Source organism: Lytechinus pictus, chromosome 5 (genome assembly GCF_037042905.1).
Source record: "Lytechinus pictus isolate F3 Inbred chromosome 5, Lp3.0, whole genome shotgun sequence".
Classification (NCBI taxonomy): Eukaryota; Metazoa; Echinodermata; class Echinoidea; order Temnopleuroida; family Toxopneustidae; genus Lytechinus; species Lytechinus pictus.
This window is the reverse complement of record NC_087249.1, coordinates 15,481,288-15,507,751: the sequence shown is the minus strand read 5'-3', so window position 1 is coordinate 15,507,751 and position 26,464 is coordinate 15,481,288. Positions and strand designations below refer to the sequence as shown.

Genomic DNA, 26,464 nt, shown 5'->3' with positions numbered 1-26,464 from the left:
AAAAATCCAAATATAGAGTCTTTTGGCAGTGAAAGTTTTAAATTTGACACACACACAAAATGCCAGCGAGGCTTCTAAATACGCACTTCAGGAAACAAATACAAAATAAAATCATTTGTTTTTAATGCTGTACTAAATAGAAATTCGTAAATTTTGCAGAGATCAACAAATTTTATTCATGCCCATCTGACAGGTTTGTCAAATAATGCTGATAGTGTTTTTGTTTGTTTTCTTTTTTTTGTCTATAAGATAAGCAATATATGCCAAGAGCTTAGAAGTTGAAGGTGATTTCAAATAGCATCATTTCGAATGTAAAAAAATAAAAATCACTTTGACCTGATTAATGAATCGAAATATACCCTGTATGTATCTCAGTAGAAATATATGACAAAAATAAATGATTATTTTATTTTCCAAAGTATAATTGTATATACAATGAGGCTACGAAATAATTAACAAAGACTGACAAACATACATGTAGCTTTCAACTATTTATATTACTCATATCAATGAAAGATCTTGACAGGTCTTTTAATAAAAGAAATGTGATCCGATCACATTGTGTGTGGTAGGCTTTAAGCTATTATTTGTAAAGGAAAATATAAGTGGTGACATACAGCCACTTGCACATAAATGGACTTCTTTTGAAGCACATGACAATATATTTATTATTTGAATTTTTGGGGCTTCATATTGACACTATTCTTGTATAACATGCGATATTGGGTTGCGTAGCTAATGATTTACCAAGCCACCAAATCACTTCTGCACATGTATGCAAACTTGTTAAACTTTGGTTTTACTAATTACTTTCGTTGACAATTATAGAAATATTTATAGTTTTGCTACAGAATCTCGACCTATGGAACAATAACATTGTCATACATGTGAGAAATCAGCGTGAACCGCATGGTAAATCTCAGTCTTATATTGAAATGCCTGAAACTTGCAATTTTCAGAACCATAAAGCTTCAGTAACCATGAAAACAAAACACAGAATAGAAAGAAAGACAACGCATGCAGCCCTCAATAGAAAACATAAAACCAAGTACTTCATATAGGATCTCTTAATACAAAAATGGCTTTATATCTTGAAAGCAGCAATATTCCCTATACAATAACAAACCATCATAAACAGAACAACATTTTATATTATAAGCACCACTATTTTAGCTTGTTTTAGGAGTTATGGGTTTTCACTAATAACGCATTCTTTTTTTTCAAATTACCAGTTATATAAAAAAGAAATTAAAATAAGGATAAAAGAATAGCATGTGAAATACGATGGCTTTTCTCCAATTCATATCCAAAGTTGAAGAAACATTCATATTTCATACTTAACCCTCAATCACCCGGGGTATTTTTATTCTTGTCATTCCCGGGGGGGGGCCATTATGGCCCCCCCTTAAGATCTCGGCCGCTGATCGCTCGAGCGACGCAAAAATTTGCATGCTGGTTGTGTGCGATGTAATCTACAAGGCTGTATGGTAAAATTTTCCAAAATAATGAGATTTTATTTTATATGAATTAATTATGCTAATTTATGCATAAATCATACTTTTTGCTCTAATTCACTAAATAAAGCTCCTAGAATGCTAATTTTTGGTTAAAATATTCTTTGTAGCATTCTTAACAATCGCAATTTAAAAAAACTTCGGTTTGGAAATCAATTTCTTATGTATTTTATTGTTTTATGAATTTCTTATGTATTTCCTTGTTTTTTTTACTTTTTGTTTTTTATTGTTTTTTCAATGGAAATCGTTCCAGACTTAATTCTGATCATAAGCAAGGCAAAATTAATTAAATTCAATCAGTAAAAGTAGAAATAATGATACATTTATGAATTTTGGCTAAATACACAATTTGCATTGGATTTGTACATGAAATCACGTTTATGAGCAATTTTGGGTCTGACATGCACTTACATAATGTTGCGTAATGTCGTAACCGCGTATCCGGGCGTCACAAATTTGGTCTCAAAATTTGCGCGAGACTTGAAAGTAAAAAGTCAGTGAGCGGCGAGGTCAAAAAATTTTGCGCAGCGGATATATCGCGAAAATTGTCGAGGGGGGGGCCATTATGGCCCCCCCCCGGGAGAATTAGGGTTAAAAAAGGAAAGATATATATATCATTACAAAAGAATGGATCAAAAGATAAAGAGTACAGAAAAAGCACTTCGTGAAGAAAACTACACCCTTCAAGGATTAATTGAGAGTAAGCAAAAGAAAAGTGATGAACCCCAAACAGCTTAAAGTTTGAAACTTCCTCGCTGTATACTTTCCATAATGTTGGAACTAATTTGAACATAAGCACCTTTGGCCTTGTCGACGACATAGAGGTCATCGGAAATTGTCTCTATGTTGAATCCCTGGCTGACCAGCTGTTTCTTTTTGTGCTTGAAGGTAGTGGTGATGTCCATCTCGAGCATGACACGGATGAACTTGGGGCATGCATAGTCCGGGAGATGGTTGGTGGCGTGGTCGTAGAGGTGTTTGAAATCTAGATTGTGGCCATCTTGTAGAACAATGGCAGCCATTCCAGCTCTTCCTTCACAACCTGAAAATGTGGAATAAAAGGAACATACATGCTAAATGCGAATTTGGGTTGTGGTAGCAATTTAAGAATGAAACCAAACAGATAAAACAAAAATAACAACCAATTATTACTAAAATATATATTGTTGCTAATAAGTTAGTGAACCCCGCAAGAAAATGAACATATTCAAAGTGTTTAAGTCCTGCCATGTTTTCAATATCTAATTGAGACGTCATGTGATAAAATATGACATTCAATAAAGTTTATTTCTCTGGGCTCACCAAACTACATTTTAGCGTGGTTGTCTACATTCATCACTCCACATGAAAGAGTGCACTTCGTGGTGGCATTCACTAACTTTTTAGCACAACTGTAGATATATCCTCCTCCTAAACCTCCACCTCCTCCTAAACCTCCTCCTAAACATCCACCTCCTCCTACTATTCCATCTTCTCTCCTCTTTTTTTCTTCTTCTTCCACTTCTTCCATCTTGATCCATATTCAAGTCATTTAACCAACAACAAAAAATCATCCTTCTTTCCATAATTACCTGGGACCTCCACTCCATAGACATTGCATTCCATTATAGATGGCAGTCTGCTCATGATGTTGGATACCTCAATTGTGGATACATTTTCCCCTTTCCACCTACATGTATTAGGGAGATGTAATGGAGAATAATAGAGAAAGAAATATATGAGTACTACAGGTAGTCGGAAGGGCAGGGATCAAGTGTTATGTTCTTTCTATGTAGGCCTATTTCCTGCCCAAAACAACAAAAGTATATATGTATTGGGCAGAGACAAAGCATTCCACAAATTAGGGACACGCATTTGCATGTACATTGTAGAGGCATGTCACTGGGGCTAACAAACATGTACAAAAATTTGCTTCATTGAAACAGTTAATGGCATAGGACACATGAGTTAGGAAACAAATAAGGTCAACGAACACTTACTTACATGTACATCAGATCTTAATTCAAACAAACCACTACAATACTATCGATATTCGATTTGACAATGCGCATACTTTAAAGATAGTATATATCATATTAAACAACTCACCTTTGATCTAAAGTAAATAATGTGATCCATTACACAATATTATCAAGGGTTCTTAAAGAACCCTTGATAGTTTGACTGATTACGACATTGAAAATAGACCTCATACCCAATCTTAAGTAAATAGTCTGATTCATTACACAATGTGAACTCTGAAAGTTTGAATGTCAAGGCATTTCTAATAAAATAGTGTCATAGACTCCTTTTCTGCAAGTTTTATAGGCCATAGACTTCATAAACTGTATACAATGTACAAGAGTTATAGAGTAGTTACTACCGATAGTCTTCTTATAATGCTTCCGTGTCATGCATGTACTGTACTAGAGTGCAAACCTTGCTCACCACATCCCCCCTTGCCTCCACCCCAATTTCTTCTGTACTATCTCTCTCCACCCTCACTCTTTCTCCCCACTATATTTCCCTCCCCATCTCTCTTTCTGCTTCCCTTAACCCCCCCCCCTCCCCAATACTTGGGTGGTCATCTTTACCACATGAAAGGGGGATATTTTGGAGTCTCAATTCGTGGAGGTGAAAATGGGGGGGGGGGATAAATTTTGTATAATATTATGCAAACAGTTGATCTACATGTATTATGCCGACTATTGATTTAAGCTTTCATAACTGATAAGGGATATCTCATCAAGAGATAAAAACTGTTTTGTAATGAATACCATATTAAAATAAAGAACTTACATATGCATATACATGCATATACCATACATGCATATACCAGCAACCACTTCATTCAATAATATTCTATTACTCTTTTAAAATAATTGTTTTATCTTGTAATGACAGTTTAATGCAATATTTAGGAGCAGCAAAAGTTCATTGAACCTCCAAATCATATTACACATGTACTTCTCAAGATAAGCTTAAGTGTTTAATCAAATTTTAGAGGAGAGAACTCAACTCTTTGTCGGCTGATGAACCAGCAATAAAAATTTTGTGCGATGCTAGATATTTATTTGACCAACAAGCTAACCAAACCACAAGTTTATATGTACATGTAATGGAAATGGTAATTAGAGCATAAATGTAAAAAAAAATTATCATAGTCTTGCAATTGATTTCAAATCCATAATCACTTTTTGCTTTCTTCCAACAAACAAAGAGTACAGTGTAATGGATGTGTAATATTCAAGTGATCCATCACTTGAAAGATTTGCAATTCAAGCAGTTTCATAATACATGTGCACTGATTACCCTCATTGTGACATTGCTCCTTTGTGCCAATCGCGAGAGAATGGTCAACCAGTGGATCAACACCATCCACTGATCAGTGTTTCTCTTTCAGAGTAAACTCCATTTAAACACTACAGTTTTTATACGTCTCACTTGTAGTCATGTATTGAGTAATACTTATTCTTCCATGTGCTTGAGATGCTCTGTTCAATTTTTAATAATTCTTGAATTTTAATAATCTCACTCGTGGAAAAGTGATTCACCAACAATCCTCTCATGATGATGACCATTGGTGTCACATGAATTATGAAATGCACAAATTGAATGCAACTAAATCAGAGGTTTATAACTAATTTGTTGCAACAAATGAGGAAAGTGTCTCCTTTAGCAATACCTTACCTGAAAGTGTCTCCTAGTCTGTCTTTGAAGTACACATATCCATCCACATTAATCATCATCAGGTCACCACTGTTGAAGAACAGGTCACCGGTCTTCTTGACATCACGGACCAGCTTGTTCTGGGTCTGATGCGAGGGACCGCGGTAGCCAAGGAACTTGTTGAAGTTGTCCAGTTTGAACAGCATCAGCCCTGTCTCACCTGTTAGGGAATTGGTTGCAATGGTAAAGAATATGGATTCTCTTCAAATAAGTCTTCACATCTGTATACATGTAATTAATGGGGTATTTCATGAAGATTTAAGAACATTCATAGTGTGACTAAAAAATGGCATGAAAAATTCCCAGTTTCATGTGGTAAATACATACACACCACCACATTGGACAAGGGAGCATTTCATAAAAGGACTTGTCAGATGATTTATCCAACAATTACCATAGGAACTGTCAAACAAAATCAAAGAAATTTGTCAGTGGCGATAATTTGTCTGACAAAAATGTTGTTGACGCGCTTATCAAATCATTCTAATGTAACAGTGCACTCCACTGCATATTGTACAACACCTATGCCCTGTTGTCCACAGGGCAGGGGGGGGGCTGAGCTTGTTTATACCATCACACACATACTATCCAGAATTGTACAGGCTAAATGCGCACTGCTGCCGTAGACGTCATGAGCATTTCAATATGATGCTCACAGCTTTTGCTTGTGCTAAATAATTCTTCCCTTAATTTCATGGATGTACTGGGGGGGAAGTTATGTAAACTGGTGTTTATTAATTTTGAAATACATTCATCTAGAGTATTAATTGGAAGATAAATGTTGCATATTATTATTACTATTATTATCATTCGAACAAAACCCTCTAACAATAAACATTCCCACAAATCCATTGGCTATTGAAACAAGGCAAACTCAGAAGTCAAATATTCACTGCTGAATAATACACACCATATTAGCTAAAACAACAACAACAACCACTTTGGAGAAGTCCATTCCAAGAAATTATTGATTTGAATTACAAGATGAAATTCAACCATGCCTAGTGCTAAAAGTTTATCGAAATGGGATTAAAAAGTTATGACATTTCAAAATTTCATGTGATATTTTTTACATATATGTTTAATAACTCACAACACAGTATTATGCAAACTAAGTGAGAAAGTATGACACCTACTCGCCATTTCTTTTGTATTTTACTGATTGAATATCAGTAGTTCAATTTCTGCACAATTGACAATATGAAAGCTCTTCATTGAATCCCAATAGGTTGCATCAATGGCAGTTTTCCATTTTCAGAAAAAAAATCAAACTTTTTCACATGAAATACTGAGGAGAAAGCTGGATTATCTCATAATTCATGAACAAAAAATAACCCTCATTGGCTACTTCATTTGCATATAAAATGACTAGGGTCCCATAACACAAAGGTTAGCGATAAATCGTACGCTTGATTTTCACGATTGATTACATTGTAGTCTATGCAATCAATCGTACAAAAAATGTTTTATGATCATTGCTAAGCTTTGTGTTACAGGCCCCAGGAGGTGCATGTAACTGTTTTGAGAAATCAAGCAAAAACTTTAAAATGTCATGCACCTTTCTTACTTCAAATGCATTCAGTGTGATTCTTCTCTTTGTTATTGAAATAGTAATTTTGTTAAGGGTGGGCTACCCCTTTAAAGAAGAACAACTATACACGGATAACTAAACAATGCCTGACTCACCTCTCGAAACCGGTTTACATTTCCCGTCAGACCCTCGTATGGGTTGGGCGGTAGCAAAGTCACATTCAACCACAACACAGTTTCCTGCAAGTTTCTGAATTTTAATGGAAAAAAAGACATATTGAAACTACCGATCTTCAATGTGGGATATACTTTATGTAGTAAAATAGAGGACAAGGTTATGTAAAGTGCTTTAATTGTACAGAGACTGAAGACAAAATTTTTTAAATGACACAATTTTAAAAGTTCTCAAAGTTCTTTCAGTCACGTTTCAAGGCCACATCCTTTCAAAACAATAATGGGCATTTTCAAAACTGATACTCAAATCAAAACAAAAAAAAGAGGAAAAAAAGAACCAATGCATCCATGTATGGTGCTATTATACTCTTTCTCTATCTCCTTTGACCACCCCCCAGCCATGCCCCTCTATGTTACATAGTAGCTTTGGGAAAGAGAGCTTTAATACATGAAAGTCCAATCTCCACTTTTTTTTACTTTTCCCTCTACCCCCCTTCCCTCTCTTGACTTTAGAAAGCATACCGTGTTCCAACCTTTGGTCCCCTAACTTTCTCTTTTATCATCACCTCAAATCTTTCACTCCTCTCCTTTTAAACTCCTCTTTCTTCACACCATTTCAATAGTCTGTATATTCAAAAGTATGTGTCTTCTCCTAATCTTTGTTTGTGTACAAACATTTTATTTCTTCAGTAAATTCATGCATTAGAATTTAATGCCACACTACGATACCCAGGCTAGTGGGAAATAAGGGTAACAATATTTTAGAGCTACCAAATGATAGGGTATTGTACTTGGATTTATTTAAAGTACACACTCGAAGAAAATTCACGAAAGTGATGATTATAGACAAATTATATATGGATGGAAAGGTCTTGTCTTTTTATACACAAATATGTCACTAAAAAGTCTTATTGATGTCGTAGAAATGCAAGAAATGAAATTATTAGAGACACTTCTCAGCCCCCCAGCCGCCCCCAGACCAACAATCGCGCACTAGAAAACAGTCGAGAATAATGACGTCACACAATCAACGAGCTCATCATCCCTCTGTGCATCACCTTACTGACCTGTTCAATATCTTCCGAATTTACCATTTTCTTCATGTAATGTGGTATCCGATTTCTGTTTTCGACAACTTCAGATCAAAAGTGAACCAGAACTGTGTTACTTTGCCCGTTTTTAATGAATTGGGAACTGTAAAGACCGATTTTGTCCACTGGGCAGGCGTCGTTGTGTTGCTCCAGTCAGTGACTGAGTGAGTGAGTCAGTGTTTATTGAAAAACTCCCAAGCTGTAGCGGGCCATTCACTACTTGCCGCTGGGGCACTGCAGGGAAGCCGATGCTGCACGTTCCGCTGTTTGATCCATCCACAAAAGGCGTCATACCTTAAAGTCAAGGTAAGCATGTTTGGAAATTGTACTTGTTCTGGCGTCTGACAATGCATTCAGGTCAGATGACAGATACAAGATCTAATAATATAATTTTAGAATCATGCATTATTTCATGCTGTACTACCATCCATGAGGCAAGACTACGTAAAGTCTTTTTTAAAAAGGTTTTTGCGGCAGATTTTTTCTTCCGTCAGATTTCTAAATAAACTGGCCAGGCAATGGCTTGGCTTGGTTAGACTGAAAAATCTGCCGTTTCAGAGGAATGTAAATTAAGCTATTTTTATTCTTCTTGGAATTAGGATGTCATGAAGCCAGACAAAATTTCAGCACTGCAGTGGTTACCCTGATTCCTGACCGAAATTAGAGTCTGGTGTTTCTTTCAACAATGAAGATAAATGCACTCTTTGTAATGACCCAGAGAGCACAGCTCAAGTGATGTTCCTGTAGGCTCCACTCCGCTACACCTATACCCGGGTAGCGTACGTGAAGTGTAGCGGTAGTGAAGTGGAGTGGAGCTTACACGAACATCACTTGAGGTAGAGCACTGGTGCTCTGAGTGGAACTTTTCACAGTCTAAACATACTATTATTTGTCGTCGACCGGGAATTACATGCCACTGCACCGACTTATTCCTGTATCAGATGATGATGATAATCCGTGCACCAAAACTAGAATATAAACTGATTTAAGTCAAACTAAAAATGTCTGGTAGGCTTCCTACTAGTGTACATACTTCCTACCGTAGCCTGTAGTACATTTATTGACCAATTTGTTCAAAAATATTGTGGCTGTTGCAGACAGTATTTCTTGTAGTCCTTCTTAATCATCAACATAATAAAATTCATACTTTGATTTGATTATTTAGACTATTTCTCTTTTTTTCTCTCTCTCTTCTACATACAGATCTGCACACTTGCTGACTCTGGTCTCTGCTTACTACTTCAATCTGGGAGATTCTGATATGGACATGTGGCCATTTTTTCTTCACTCTGCTTTCCTGGAGCTACGGTTTGCAAGTATTGGACTGATAATGATACAACAGGAAATTCATCTTTATTGATCTTGGAAATATAAATTTAGAGCAGTTTTGGAGAGGACTATAATATTGAATTGGACAGGAATACAGCTTGTCAAAAATAAGAACACACAATTTAAAACAAAAGAACAATTTTAATGTAACTAGGGCATTTTGTGAGAAATTTTCTACTCAATCACATGTCCCAAATCAAGGGTGAGTCCTTTGATTAAACACAAACATTTTAATTGAATTGCACGTGCAACTCGACCTTATTACGCTTGAATTTGAATTTGAGACTTACGCTTTGAACTTAAGTTTCTTGCAATGCCCCATAGTTATATTTTGTTAGCGACTCTGTATCAGTTCTATAACATGCTGATTGCTGAAAGTTAGGTGTCGTGTATATATCGTCACAATTTTTTCTCGAAAGGTATAATATATTTGTCCTTTTAAACGATATTTGAATATGGGTACGCCTCTTATTTGTTTTGATATTCATTGCATGTATGAACAAAAGTGAAATATTTATTGTGAAGCACTGTGAATGTTGTTTGCAGTTGTGTGATGGTTCATCATGTTTGTTATAAGACAGAAAGCCTGGTGGATGTGAGGAAGTGGCCTGGATGAAAGGAAAGTGAACATGTGTCCAATTACTGGTTTGCATATTTTAAGACAATTTTGTTTCTGGATAAATATCGCTATGCATTCCATGTGAAGAGTAAAGGAGAAGTCCACCCAACCAAAAATTCATTTGAATTTAAAGAAAAATAATAAAATATTGCAGAAAATTTCATAAAAAGTTTGATTCAAATTTAAATAATAAAATGCCAAAAAATTGAAATGAATGTGATGTGACATAATCAACTCTAATTTGCATATCGCTGTTTTGTGTATATAACTGTTTTGAGTAAAAAAACACAAAAACAAGGGAAATTACTCTATTAAAAAATTCTTAGTTGATGTGGACTTGACTTTTAACTCATCCTCTACCCCTCCCATCCCTGCCCAAATAAGTGTAGAATCTAATCAAGAACTTGAAAATCAAAAGCAGCAATTAAGAAGTAAGATTTAATAAATGCAGGTCTGAATAGAATCTCACGTGAAAATAAAAAGAGAAAAAAGAGCTGGGTAGGAATATAATAATTAAAAAAAATCTCTGAATCAGAGGTTCGAAACAGGGTCCCCGCACTAATCTAAGCAATGGCATAACAGATTTGGCCACAGACCGTTTGCCTCTCAATTCCGGGTTTTTAATGATATATGAAACGAAGTCCGTTCGCCACTGTTGCCTCATAATGCTTCGGCAATTCAACTGCAATTCCAATCATTTCGCGATGGATATTGCCATGTTTTTTGTGGTTCCTTGACATGAAATGAAATTTCATAATTTTAGTTAAGTCGTAAAGAAGAATGTCTGCTTTTTATTGATTATAATATCAATGTGATGCAAGTGTGATTTCTAAGTGAAAATATGCTTTGTTTATCCACATATATTTCTTGAATTTTTTATTTTTTTCTAAGCTAAATATCGGTTACCAAAATATGTTAAATGCGCATTTCATTTTACTGTTCAGGAAATTCAAACTTTTATCTATATAATAAGACCAATCTTGTGAGGAATAAACAATTCTAAGAGCAAAAAACGCTGGTTGGAAAGATCGTCTTCAATGGGCTGCTGTCAGCTCAGCTGCTCACTGCTCTTGGTGTGATGTCACTCAGCTGGAGCTTGGCGGATGATCGTTGAAGGCAGAAATATGCCATGAAAATAAGTCATTTTTGAGAGCTGATTTCTGCAAACTCTAATCACTATTTTAAAAAGTGAAGTTATATATCTGATTAGTAATACTTCCCCTTTACAATGATGACCACAAAAAGTCATTATAAAGTACTTTTGATTCTTCGGGTGTGTACTTTAAGTGAAATCTAGCAAGAAATGGTGATGAAAAAAGAGAGGCAAAGCAGCTATGCCTATGGGGAAAGAAACATAGCAAACAATTTTTTGCAAATCTGTAGCAAAAATATTTGCCCACCAACGTCATTATTCATGAATGATTTTCTAAAGCTTAGTTGTGGGAACATAAATCAAATATGTATGTATAAACTACTCATCCAACTATAACAAAGTGTAAGCAAGCAAATACATCATGGTTTAATTCATCTGTAAAAACATATTCCATAGAGATCTAAAAAAAAATCACAGAAGCTGCAAATTATATTTTCTATTTTTGTCAACCCTGACATCATTTATTGTTCTCTTGTAACCTTGACATTTTTTATACCTTAGATTTTCATTTCAAACAAAAGGGGGAAAACCCTCAACCTATTGAGATCAAATCAAGTGTGACAGCTACATGTATTACTCCTATACTTGATGCATGCTACAGATACATTGATTTGAGTTTTAGGTTGGTGGCTTGAGGAAGGGGGGGAGGGGCTGGCCGAAGAAGACATATAGAAGAAGCAAGTGGGGGAGAATAGGAGGGTTGGGTTGAGGATAGACGATGTGACTATTAAATCGTGAAAGTGGAGGCAGGGGTTTATACTGCCATGAGTGTATGGTAAACAGGGACAAAAATGGAAATGAAACATTGTACTAACTGATGGATGGCCTTGAAGCATGGAGGCAGGATTTGGTTGGCTGTACATGGAGGAAGAAACAAAATGTGACCTCTGCCTTAAACCAACAAATATGTCAAAAATGAGCATGTATTTGAACTGTGTTGGAACGGTATCACTCTACTTAGAAATGATGTATACCTTGCTGTGCTCTACTAAAGACAAAACCATTGAGATAAGGCTTAATACACAGAAGGCAAAAGTCTGAGAAGGTTTGCAGGCCTGTACTTTCCAGGACGATGGAAACAAGAGCCTGGAAGAGTGGGACCAGTCACGCATACAGACATTAAACTTCCACAGCACAAAAGGTTGGCTCAAGCATCCTCCTTGGACATTGTGAACAGATTAAAAGGATTATATGCTGAAACTGACACATCCTTTGAATACATTACATTCTTTATATTAGGAGTGCCCAGCTATAAATGGGTGATTTTTGGTTTTACTGTGGGAACAGTTTTTTTGTGTTCCCTTTACCTTATCTCAACATGAAATGACAATATTTTTTGTCTCGGGTCCGAGAAAAAAGTGTGCCGGGCCAAAATCCAAAATGGCCGCCAAAACCCCCCCAAATCACAGTTTTGGCCACAGCTTTTTTATTTGGTGGTCAATTTCTCTGGTTTTGGTGTCTATTCATATGTTTTGGGGGGCAGGCAATTTGTTTTTCCTATAATTAGTACTTTTAAACCATTATTTGTAGAGTTAAAAGGTAATTATACCTAAATTTTCCCATTTTTGTAGCTTTTTTTCAGCCAAAAAGTGGGTTTTATCATCCTGGGGTTCTGGGATATTAGATGGTAGGAGGTCAACAATAGCAAGTAGCTTCATATAGCTATATTGCTTTTATTCCTCCACTTTGGGTTTTTAAGGATATTTGTGAAATATATCTCATCAAATAAAAGAAAATGTCATTTATCCATAGGGGCTATACGGTGTACAATGCACTGTACATACTACACTGCATATATCCATGCATTGACCACCATGGCATATGTCAAGGCCTGTATATAAACTATAGTGTCATAGAAATGAGCTTCAAAGGTTTAGAATTAGATTGTGAATTTGATTCCTTGTCAGCTGATGTACATGATGAAACCAGCAACGTAAACTGCACTTAAATATCACATACATGTATATATCGTATAGGTACATCACATTTTTAGCCATATCTTCTTCATTAGGAGGCTTTTTTTAACCTGGTTCTGGTGTCTAACTGGCCTATAGATGTTTATGGGGTCAGGTAACTACTAGTATCATGGTAACGCTGATCAACAGCAAATCAGAATCAAAGATTGCATGCAAGTTACCATTAAGTTAAGTTAACATAATGGTAAATTTTTTATGCAATGGGGCCCAGTGTAAATTACCTCTCTCCGCCCCCTGAATAAGCATATTTGACAAAACATGTCCTCAATTTCTGAGACAAAACATATCTTCAATTTCTGAGGCATCTAATTCTAAACCTGAGAGCTCATTTCTATGACACTATAGTTTATACAAGCCTTGTTATCTGTCATGGTGGCCAATGCATTTATGCAGTGCAGTACATGTATGTATGTAGTACATTGTATACTGTATAGCCCCAATGGATAATTGACATTTTTTCTATTTAATAAGATATATTTCACAAATATCCGTAAAACCCAAAATGGAGGAATAAAAGCAATATAGCTATATGAAGCTACTTGCTATTGTTGACCTTATACCATCTAATATCCCAGAACCCCAGGATGATAAAACCCACTTTTTGGCTGAAAAATGGCTACAAAAAATGGGAAAATTTAGGTATAATTACCTTTTAACTCTACAAATAATGGTTTAAAAGTACTAATCATAGGAAAAACAAATTGCCTGCCCCCCAAAACATATGAATATACACCAAAACCAGAGAAAATGACCACCAAATAAAAAAGTTGTGGCCAAAACTGTGATTTTGGGGGGTTTTGGCGGCCATTTTGTATTTTGGCCCGGCACACTTTTTTCTCGGACTCGAGACAAAAAATATTGTCATTTCCTGTTGAGATACATAACAAGGAATAAAAAAAAACTGTTGTCATATTGAAATTACAAAAAAAGTATTTTTGACCCATGTATAGCCCACTCCTATTTATATTCTCCTAAGTTTCTAAGTCAAAAGACCCCTTTTCATTGATGAAGTAATAAAGGGCAGTAGGCCTAATCAAAACCTTTCATGAATAGGACTACAGATTCTGTGAGCTTTACTTTCAAGTCAACAGCAGGCACATCCATTAGAAGGCCATGTCTGACCCTGAAACTTTGGCAGATGATGAAGTGATCAAACACCCAATAAAGAGTTTCCACAATAATGGAAATAAATAAATGATCTCACTACATGTATGTAATCGTTGTTAATATGTTATGTTTATGTTATATATTAATGTTTTCTTTTTTACGTTTTTTCTTGTTTTGATGATCCTTTATACCCCTTTCATAAACCTATCCTCCGATTAGCCGCCTAATAGTAATGCGGATAATTCAATAAAAATTGCGTTCACAAACTCCGAAAATTATCCGCATTATTTTTACGAGCGCTCGTCCTGAAAAAGGCGGATAATCGTCATGACAACTGGACACGCCCCCTCCGATGCGGTTGTGTTGGAAAAGGGTGACCTTGTGACCGCACCATGGCAATAATCCGCATTATTTGGAAATACATGTACGTTCAAAAACTCAAAATCATGTCCCGATGCTGCTATTATGCGGATAATTGCAGCATCAAAATAATGCGGATAAATCTGGTCCTCCTCCGATTTTACAACCAAATTATGCTGCTATTAGCCGCATAATTGGGTTTATGAAAGGGGTATTAATGTCAGGATTTTATATCAATAAACATTTGAATTTGAAATTGAATTTGTATGCATAACTTCATGAGAAAAAATGATAGTCCAAATGTATTGGCACACATAAATACATCTGTGAGAGTTAATGCATCGTGGTCAATAAATGTATTATTTCACTCAAATTGTTGACAGCATTTCCCTTCTTCACCAGCAGTTTACATGAAGAATTTGGGTAAACTTAATGCATTTATTGGCCACAATACTGTCACTGCTGTTTACATATTTTTCAAGATCGTCTTATCCCTGCTCCAGGAAAATATGAAACCTTTCTTACTTCTGCCAACCAGGAGTACCTTCCTACGGCTCCAACCTTCCCATCGGTATTGATGAATCCTCCCGATGCCTCTGTTGCGGTGTACCACTCTACTACTTTCTCGATCTTGAAACGCTTCTGAAACCGCTCCCAAATATCTGCCCCCAAGCCATTGCCATACGCAATTCTCAAAGGGCTTGGGTATTGGCCATCATTTGGCTTCTGTGATATGAAAAACAAGAGAAGAATTTAGGAGTAAAGACAGCATTTGACAAGAAAATTTACTAAAGATGTGATCGTGTCAACCGAAGTATTTTATAGCAGTCACTTGCTAAAGAGTACACCAACAGAAATCAAGTAAAATAAATGAGTGCACAAAAAAGATCCTACTAGAACATGGTTGTTAACAAGTTTATTCATAGGGCATAGCTGCTTGGTACAGAAAAATCCTGAAATACACTTGCTATATGTAAATTTTTCAATAATACAAATGTTTTCCATAAACACATTAACATATAACTTGCAAATTATCTTCCTCACTCCTGCAGAAAATATGTGTACTGTATATGCCTGCAAGCTAATGCACAATATGCACTTTAAGATCTTTCTAAAAATATCTCCTTCTGTTCCCCCAAAGTCCAATTTTAGCAATTAGCTTGATAACACAGAAATCAAAAGAAAAAAAAAAACATAAGGGTTTAGGTGTTTGTTTTAACAGAATCTCTCAATTGTAGAGATAGGGATTTTTTCACACTTACAGGTACACTGTATAAAATGAAAAAAGAAAATCTCTTTTGGCTTTTAAAAAATGCTTTTCATGTGAATAAATCTTTGCAAAACGGAATTCATGCTTTTGCAGTGTGCATGATAAAACAGAATTGCCATTTAAGATCAAGTCTGAAAAGGAATTACAAGATTTTTTCAGAAATGGAAAATACCATTTCTGAAATGGAAACCACTATCTCTACAAATGCAACTAGACAAAAGATTGAAAAGGCTTACTTCAGGTTGCGCAAGAAGATATCTGCAAAGTTCGCCAATATACAGAAAGGCTGTGGCTTTGTGCTTGCGGACGTCATCCCAGAAGCGTGATGCTGAAAATTTGGGTGCTAGAGCTACTGTGCAGCCTAAACAATCAAGATGAGAAGAAATGGTATGATAAACTAAAGATGGGGGAAATAGCTAGTAAGAGACTAAATGTATTTCTATGAAGTGATGAAAATACTGACTACACTGGCAGATCCAGGGGGGGGGGCACAGCCAGCCCGTGTCCCCACCCTGTTCCCCTTTTGAGAGCTATAATAAAAAAATAATGTAAATATACAGCTTTTACCCATGTGTAAAATGAGGACTTTTTTTTCCTTTTAAAATTTTTCGCAGACGAAATGACCTCCGATTTTAGGTGAAAACCATTTTTTTTTTTTGGCTAGTCAAATTTTCATCTGAAAAATATGCCCCCCCCCCTTTTTCTTAAATCCTGGATCCGCCCCTGATTACCATGTCACCTTCACCATAAACCAGGGACTGGGGAAAACTAAACTGCATTGGTGTACTGCAAATGTATCAACATGAGAAAATGTGTGCATTGTAAGTATTCAAAATTGCAAGAATCATGTCAAGGAAAATGGGTAAATTTCTGGTGTTTGTTCATTTGCTGGAGTTTGTTCATATCCGTTCTCCCATATTGGTCTGTTTATGTGTGATTCTAGAATTGCTCAACTATATAGACATTGGAGTTAACACTTGTTTCTGGGTTAAAAAAATATACAGGCACATTTATCAAATTGTAATACTTGTAATATTGTCCACAATACCAGCCTGCAAGAGGAAATCAATATCTTCGTTAAAAGAAACCAGATTCAAGGCTGTTGCGGTTCATTTTAACACATGAGTAAAGGCACATCTGGTTAATCACTTTTTTTGGTACAGCTGTGCAAGTACATACATAGACATACATGAAAGATGTCAAACAAGAGGATATGAACCTTTTGAGCAGTCCATGTGTTTCCATAAAACACCACTCCCTGAGTTTGAGCCACTCGATAATATGTCACTGTACAAACACTCAAGATTTGATGTTGTGCAAATACAAATACTGTTTTACAAAATGAAAAAAAAAATGAAAGAAGTGTACATAACATGCTAATTTTTATTTCAAAAGCTGCACATTGTATGTGTACAAATAAAAGAAATAGAATAAATAGCAGTATGGAGCAGAAATATGAAAACAAGCTCACACTATTGCAGGAGAATGAAAAGAATAACATTGAAAGGAGAAAAGAGTATTAAAACTAAAGAAAAAAAGAGAGGATTGGTAAATTAGTATGGTAGTGTACATTTAGTATTAATTCAACGTGAACAAAATGTATTCCTTTTTTTTTCAAATTTTACCTTGGCAGTGAAATAATTTGTCAGGATGAAAAAAGAAAACACAAAATATTGGATTCCCCTTTAAACATCACTGACATGTATGGGGGAGCAAAGGGGGTGCAATCCAGATCTACATGTACATTGTAGATGAGGAACCTTGTTTTGTTTGTATACAAGAAAAACCATCTCCAGACTCCAGCTCAATTTGGCACAAATCTCAGGAGACAAAAACCACAAATTCTGGTGGATGAACAGGGCGTCACCGTGGCAACTGGTGGTCTATGACCTGACCTACTTTATTTCTACAACGAACTTGAAAACCAGGATTTTGTGATCCTGGGGTAGTTGGCAATACTCAAGAACTTGGCAGGTTGCCTAAAGGCTTGCAACAACAACAAACAGAAAATGTATGCCCCAGATACATGTAGCACTTGGGATGGTTATATGAAACACATGCCACGAGGGAGGTTTATTACTAGTACTCCTGATCCCGTAAAGGAACTTGAACATATTTAACAGCAAATGCATGTAGCAGAGGAGGGTATGAAATCGCAGTGCTCGGTATAGTGAGAGAAAAAAATAATAAAGGCAAAAAATTAGTTAAACAAGAACCCATACAAAATTAATTATGCAGTTATAAAAGAGCTGCTTATCTTTTTATGAAATGACTGATTATGAGCAAAGGATGTTTTTGTTATATTTTACACAATCAATAAGTTATGTAAATAAATAAACAAATAAATTAATTAATTAATTAGAAATACATTCATACAATAAATAAATATAAATGCAGGAAAATATAATTAATCAATTTTATGACATAAAGAAACAAGAAGCAAATAAAAAAAAAGGAAGCACCAACTATTTAGCAAAAGACCAATAGCTGCTTTGCTTTATTAAAAAAAATTGACTGAATCATCCAAAGCATTATGAATAATGGATAATTATAAAATATTGATTTTTGTTTGCTATTTGTGTCATTTCCACCTAGTTGCGATATCATTACCTATTTTGACAAGGTCTCCTCTCCCCTCCAATGACGAAGATAATGATGATGATGATGATAATAATAATAATAATACTAATCATAATATTACTAATACAACTAATAATAATAATAACAATAATAATAATGTGAAGAAAAAGAGTAAGAATAAATTATAATAAACAAAAATATTGAAAAAGCTAGAAAAATATGGGAAAATCTGAACATGTACAACACATGAACAATAAAATTACTGAAATCTGAGGCATGGAATTAAAAGCAAGAAGAAAAAAATTGATGTATACATTTTTAAAATCATTTTTACCTGCACTGAGACAGCTGAGGACACCATTTAAAAGGCCTGAAGAATGGTAGAGAGGAAGAGAGACATACAGGACATCTGTTGGCTTGAGACCTCCACATAGAGACCATGCATAGTGTGCTTTTATTGGGGTTTTATGAGGCACTTTCACTGCTTTTGGGAGACCTTAAAGGGGAAAAAAGGAGAAAATTTTATTAAAAAATAAAGAAGTTACACTGCAGGCCTGCGGTATTTCCAAGAACAATCATGTCATCATTGATATATTCAAGATTATTCGAAAGTGTTGTTTAAAAGTACTACTGTGCATGTATCATACATGCACACACGTATTTGCAGAAATTCAAATTCAGATTTATTTCCAAAAGAACATTTACATGTATGTAAAGAATAATACATTAATACAAATTATTTTCATACATTCATAACAAACACATACGATACGAATCATTGTCATTATGATTATATTCCATAACATCAATGATAATTACCGTATCCAGATATTTACATAATATGGTAATCAGAACATTAAAGGACAAGTCCACCCCAAAAATCCAACAAGCATTAAACACTGAAAATTTCATCAAAATCGGATGTAAGGAAGAAAGTTATGACATTTTAAAATTTCCCTTATTTTCACCCAACAGTTATATACACATCCTGGTCGGTATGCAAATGAGGAGACTGATGACGTCATCCACTCACTACATCTTTTGTATTTTATTATATGAATTTTATATTCTAATTTTCTCCTCATTGTCAAGTGAAACAAAGATTAAATCCTCCCTGAATACAGGGGGTATGGGGAATTAGCATTGTTTTGATACTATGTACATACTGTATATGGTTCAGTCAAGTTGGTCCTTAATATCAAATCTGTAAAAAATGAAATCTTGTATAATTCAAACAATAAAAAAACAAAAGAAATAGTGAGTGAGGGACATCATCAACTCTCTCATTTGCATATCACTGAGTTGTGCGTATCACTGTTTTGTAAAAAATAAGCGAAACTTTAAAATGTCATAACTTTCTTATTCGACATCCGATTTTGTTGAAATTTTCAGCGTTATAGTTTGATTTTTGGACTTGACCTTTAAATTTACAAAATTACACCATACAATGCAATGTACATGTAACAGCGATGACGGCAACTTTGAAGAAGATCTAACCTTACTTCATCATCATGCACTTTTTTGAAGTACACACAAGATTGAGAGAAAATTAGCAAACAAAATTTGAGAACAATGTACATTTAGCAGAGATTTTTTCCAAATCCTTGATTTTTTTTTTTGGTGTTCATGAACATTAATTAATGCACATTATGAATTTTCAGTTTCAGTTTGGTAGGATTTGAAGTTGGCTGGTCTACAATGTACATGTATGCAAGGCCAAATAAGTACGAGCAGTATCAGGTGACTATTATCACATGACAGTTCAATTAGGATATGAGCTAGGTCACCAAACTTTTGAGTTGCAAGCCTGGAGTAAACATGCTGTATAATGCATGTTTAGGCCTACATGTATACATGTACCTACATTTTAATGTTGACTCAATGATATTACATGTAGTTTGCTGTACAGTTTTAAGAAAGTAAAATATAATAAAACTTGCTGAGTATTAAATGTCAAAGTCAATATTTTTATTTTAAACATTTTTTGCTTGCTCTCAATTTCCCCACATACATGTACATGTATGTATGTAAATGTAAAAGGTGCACCATATGGTGCCTCTCAAAATTTTAGGCCTATTATGCCACTGTGGTATGTTACACAGTACTTTATAGACAATGCGTGTACCGGTACCTCTATTCATATCAAGAATTTCTAATTGAAGATATACCTCGTATCTCACAATCTCGTGGCCAAAGTACAAGTAAATAATGATTTTGTTTGTAGATCTATAGTACTGCTGGAAGTTCACTTCTGGTTCACAAAGTACACGTTGTAGCTCCTTAAAGGTCAAGTCCACCCAATAAAAATGTTGATTTGAATCAATAGAGAAAAATCAAACAAGCATAACAATTTTACTATAAAAATCGGATGTAAAATATAGGTTATGACAAGTTTAGCATATTTTTCACAAAACATTAATATTTTGTATGCACAACTCAATAGTTAACATGCAAATGAGAGATTCGATGATGGCCCTCACTCACTATTTCTTTTGTTTTAATATTGTTTGAAATTATATATACAATATTTCAATTTCTACAGATTTCAAAATAAGGACCAACTTGACTGAACCATAAAATGTTCAGGCGATGGTAATTCCATGTGTTCAGGGAGGAATGAAACTTTATTTCAAAGGACAATTAGGAGAAAATGGGAATCGATGGCAATTGATTTTGATAACATTTTATGTGACCTTAATATACCGGTACTCGTTGGATTTTTCTCTTTTTATTCAAGTAAACTATTTGTTGGGGTGGACTTGTCCTTTAACAAGTCTTACATACTGTACAATACATGTAAACAAAGTCCATTGTAAATCCCCATTTAATAGGACAATTCTATTTGAGGCCTTTCATAATCACCATTTTCCCCTTCAAATTGGCAACATTTATTGTATTTTTCAATGCTACATACTTGATTGTATTGCAGACCCAAATGGCAATTATTCAGAAAATACTTCCTTCCAAAATCATGTAGGACTGCTCAGCTAGTCAGCTTCATTAATCATAAATATTATCAGCTGAAAGAAATTGTATGGCAACAGTTTTTACTTCAGAAGAAACTTACGATATGCAAAATGCACTGAATTTAATGAAACTTACGATATGCAAAATGCACTGAATTTCATGGCAACGTCTTAAAGAAACTCTTTGGTCAACAGGACAAAAAATATCCTTCCTGACTTGGGCCACATTTTATTAAATTTGCACATGTACAGTATTTATTCCAGAATACTCTATGTTTTTAACTGTGTATCTCTTGTTTTCACCAATGGGGACCATTTGTGCATAGAATTGCCAATAAAGAGGAATTAGAGGCTGTTCTCATTACGCTTTCTAAAACTAGTTTACTGGAAACCGATTAAGGAAACCACTTTGGAAGATCGCTTTGCTAGCGTTCCCACTTGATCACACGAAAGTGGTTTTCAAAATCACTTCACGTAAAGCGCTCTTGTTGCTATGGAAACGCTCTCAGTGGGGTGACACGTTTCGCGCGAAATCCGAAACCGCAGCATAGGCATTCTACACCTGTCGTGTGGAGTAGCGCGCTCAAAATGTGCGAAGATCGCTTCCCGAAGAACGGTTGTGTCCTGCTGTTCTCACTACGTTCCTAAAACTAGTTTACTGGAAACTAGTTTAGTGGAAACTAGTTTAACGCGTAGTGAGAACGGTCAAAGCGGTCTTGGAAGCGATCTTCCAAACCAGTTTGGAAAACCACCTCACGATGTAGATTTCAAGATCGCTTTGCCTCGTTAAAGTGGTTTTAGCGTAAGTGAGGACACAACCGTTCTTCGGGAAGAGATCTTCGCTCATTTTGAGCGCGCTACTCCACACGACAGGTGTAGAATGCCTATGCTGCGGTTTCGAATTTCGCGCGAAACGTGTCACCCCACTGAGAGCGTTTCCATAGCAACAAGAGCGCTTTACGTGAAGTGATTTTGAAAACCACTTTCATGTGATCAAGTGAGAACGCTAGCAAAGCGATCTTCCAAAGTGGTTTCCTGAATCGGTTTCCAGTAAAAACTAGTTTTAGAAAGCGTAATGAGAACAGCCTCTATACGCTAAAACCAGTTTAACAAGGCAAAGCGATCTTGAAAACTACATCGCAAGGTGGTTTTCCAAACTGGTTTGGAAGATCGCTTCCAAGACCGCTTTGACCGTTCCCACTACGCGTTAAACTAGTTTCCACTAAACTAGTTTCTAGTAAACTAGTTTTAGGAACGTAGTGAGAACAGCCTCTTACTGTATTTGTGATTTCATCTTCTATCCCTCTTCTCAATTAGTCTGCAGGCACAGACCCTAATTGAATCTTTGATCAACAAGTGGGTCTTCACACAAGACTAGCCCATATACTGGCTGTGAACGAGAGCGCCTTCAGTACACACATTATTGTACATGTAGGCTGCGTATTCAGACCACTTGACTCAAGTAAAGGGTTTGAACAGCAGACTACTGTACATGTACATACTAGCTGCCATCCACATTCATCTTCATGACTCACCCTCCTTTCACCTTCAGGAAACTGTACATTGTCCCATTGCTTGGTCTAAGTCCATCATACCCAAACTTATCCCCCAACACCCCCCCCCCCCCCCCTCTTTCTTCCATTTGGACCTTTCATATTGGCCATCCCAATTCCACTTCCTTCTCCACATCCCTTTTCTTTCCATTTCCCAAACAAACTGGGCGGGTGAGATTCCTTTTTTTACTCTGCCCAGTCCCAACATCACTACTGCAGGGTTCAATAAACTTAAACCTACATACATGTTCAACCTCTTTCATTCCATTATACTACGATAATAATAATTGTACTTGTAGACAAAAAAAAAATGAATAGAACATGAAACAGAATGTTCATTATTTGTACACTTTTGATTTTTTTTCTTCAAATTTTTCCAAACTGTAACAATACTCTGCTAATAAAATTTATGTAAAATTGGTATTGTCTTTAAAAAAATTATGAACAAAATGAAAAAAGAAATGTTAACACTTTATAAAAAGGCCTCTAATGACCACATCGATAGTAGCCTATTTCTCCAAACCATACCTTACAATGGCCTTCATGACAAGCTCACAAGCCACAGTGGAGGTTTGTTGACACTTGAAAAACCTTGCTCTTATTATTACCAAATAGTTTTTCTGAACTGGAAGGAAGCCAACTTCCTCAATTACTCAATAATGATGATCTCATGATTGTCCCGCACCAAACGCCAGATAGTTTTCAGGCCTTGACCTTGAACCCTGGAACAATACTATCGGAAGCATTCAATGTTATTGATGGAAGTGGAATTACAACCTAAGGATAACATAATGTAGGATAAAATAATAATAGATTACATTCCATAAGGTCATTCCCCAACACCTTGGTTTTGTAGTTCAAGCTGAATATGAACTTTTTTAATAGCTTCATTTTCAAGTTTCATATCAACCACGTTTAGTAACAAATGTTGCATATTCTGGCCTAAAATACCCAATGCTTTGTCAGAGATAAGCGCTCATTTGACTCACAAAGGTTGACTTCATATGAAGAATCTACAGTAGACTTTGCAGGTTGGAAAAGATACATGCAGTAATTGCAAGTTTTTGCAACGTACATGTATGTACTTTTGGGAAAGAAATACATTCCCCCCTTCAGAATTTTTATTTATTTGGGGTAGAGGGAATTGAACCAAGAAAGTATGAAAAACAGTCTGTAGTCTAACCTGTAGTACCAGAGGTAAAGATAAGAGATGCTATTGTGCTATGGGTGATGGGAGCTAGATGATCGGCTGGGAGTGGATTTCCTGTCACGAGACCGGTATCCATGGCAACCATTCCATCAGGAACCTTTGTACCATTGGAGATGCTACCCAAAACCCATACTTTGATTCCAAGTTGCTGCAGTTCAGGAAGGAGCTCCTTGGCAATGTCGATGAAAGCTACATGGAAAAACAGTAAGAAATAAGAATAGTGCTCAGGTGAGTGTACGACAGAGGTACGCATAGAGTTTCTTGCACCGCAATATCAATCAGGGAAGTGGGAGGTTATGACTTCTCCGTATTAATCAATCAGTCTTTTAAAGCTTGGGAACAGGACCTGTGTTTTCAAACTTTTTAAGAGTTTAAACAAACCAAAATCCCGTCTTTGCAAACTCACTATGTATTTAACAGGACATTCACAAGTCATGTGTTGGATTAAAATTTAAAATGTATCATTACATGTAAAACTGAATGACAATAGAATAATAAGATCTGAGAAAATTAAAAGGTCAGACCAAAATATCAGTCTGTGCAAAGTACTGAAGAGCGACCTTGGGTTGATAGACCTTTCTTTTTTTCTTTTTTTATTTAGATTTAACCAAAATTAGAAGAAAAAAAAATTAATTAATCATTAATGTCAAAGCATAATTTATTTCTCTCATTGAATTTTAATATCAATTATGATATCAAATGTGCTTAATAATTTTTGGAGCCTACATGTAACTTCTGGAGATTATTTGTTAATTTTACATGTATTTTCGTACCATGGATGCAAAACAAATGAACATTGAGGGAAAGTAGTGTTCATTTTCAACTATACTTTAGTGGGAATAAGCATATATTTTTGAAGCGCAGAGACAAATATCATCGGAGGCAAGTTATGTGCTTGTTAAAGTTGTAGTAAAACATGGTTAAAAACATTTGTTGGCAAACAGTTGGTTTCCTATCTAGGGAAGTGGAAATTTGATTCAATTCTATCATTTCAATCTTCATTTCATCAAAGTAACATCGAAATACGAGTTGATAAGAAATTAATTGCATGGCTTTCCACAAAGGTAAAATGTATAAGAAACCTGTGAGACTGGATCTTCAATTTGATCTATCACTGGAACTTTTCTCTCTTTTTTAATTCTTACATGTAAAAGTAAAACCAGCCCAGAAGTAAATTGTACGTGTATGAATGATTTATAGGCCTACAATACATTTAAGAACCATTCTTAATTTGCAATACTCTACCAATTAATTGATCGAGAGAAATTATTTGAGCTTATTACTAGACCCATAACAGGAAAAAAAAAATGAATATTCAATTCATCCACAATACACATTATTTTAATTTCCTTTTTCATGTACCTCTTGACATCACTAAGTATCTCGCATTGCTAATTCTCATGCAATGCATCAAGCTCTCTCCTTTCAGGTTGTAATTGAGAAGGCTTGTTCCAACTCCTAGCTTGGCAAAACCTAGCCACATCCATATAAAAGACGGTTCATTCTTCATGAGGACTGCCACTGTTTCATCTTGGCTCAAATCAGAGTTCATCTTTACCCATCGGGCAATGCGGTTGGACTCTGACTCTGCATCTCTGTATGTGTATTTTTCATCTTGATAGAGCAAAAAGGGACGGTCTGGATAATGCGACACTCCATCCGTTAAGACAGTAATGACAGTTTTATTTTTCCTTTCTGCCCCTTTGATGCCAATTAGAGCTTTGGCTAAGCTGGATACATCTTTAAAATCCTGAATGAAATTCGCAATGGAGTTCCTCTTCACTCCGGCCACGATGAGGCTCACAACAAGGGCAGAAAATCCAAAAACTTCCCAGTCTCCCATCTTGGAAATTGGACATAAACGAGATCGAGAGCCTATGTAACTGCCGGTAGAGTGAACAAATTGAGAGAATGATAAATCAGTTATTTTGGCGGCCAGAAAGGCCGAATTAGGAGATTTCCACAACGGCACAGCCACAGGGTTAATTTATAATTAAGCCCGGAGAGACAGGCCTTCGGCCGGTTCACTGCCTCTGTACTGTGTTGAGTCCGCTGCAGATGCGGCACACATGATCACAACATCACTGACTGTCATAATAATACGGCATGTACCATACCGTATGTTTTGCAAAAATAAAGTCTAAAACGAAATATTAATAAATCTTAAACCTGCTCTTATGGTGAAGCTCGCAACTGACTTTCCAGAGAGTGTCTCCAATCATCGAATCAAATGTTCAATTAAGTGAAAATTTGACAGAAAATGTTACCAATCGATGCTAGTCATGCATGGCTCGCAATGTGCACACGAAAAATTGTTGCGAAAC

At 35.6% G+C, this 26,464-nt stretch overlaps 1 protein-coding gene across 1 annotated transcript; it reads right to left on the bottom strand.

The window, feature by feature from the left end:
* Positions 1-26,464, bottom strand: LOC129261741 (long-chain fatty acid transport protein 2-like). The gene is made up of 9 exons (XM_064099884.1): positions 25,503-26,464; positions 24,114-24,329; positions 18,746-18,907; positions 16,068-16,192; positions 15,087-15,287; positions 6,909-7,002; positions 5,184-5,382; positions 3,086-3,183; positions 1-2,556 (listed from the first exon to the last, which is right to left on the bottom strand). Exons 1-9 carry the CDS (start codon positions 25,981-25,983, stop codon positions 2,249-2,251), a joined length of 1,884 nt encoding a protein of 627 aa, XP_063955954.1. The 5' UTR covers positions 25,984-26,464; the 3' UTR covers positions 1-2,248.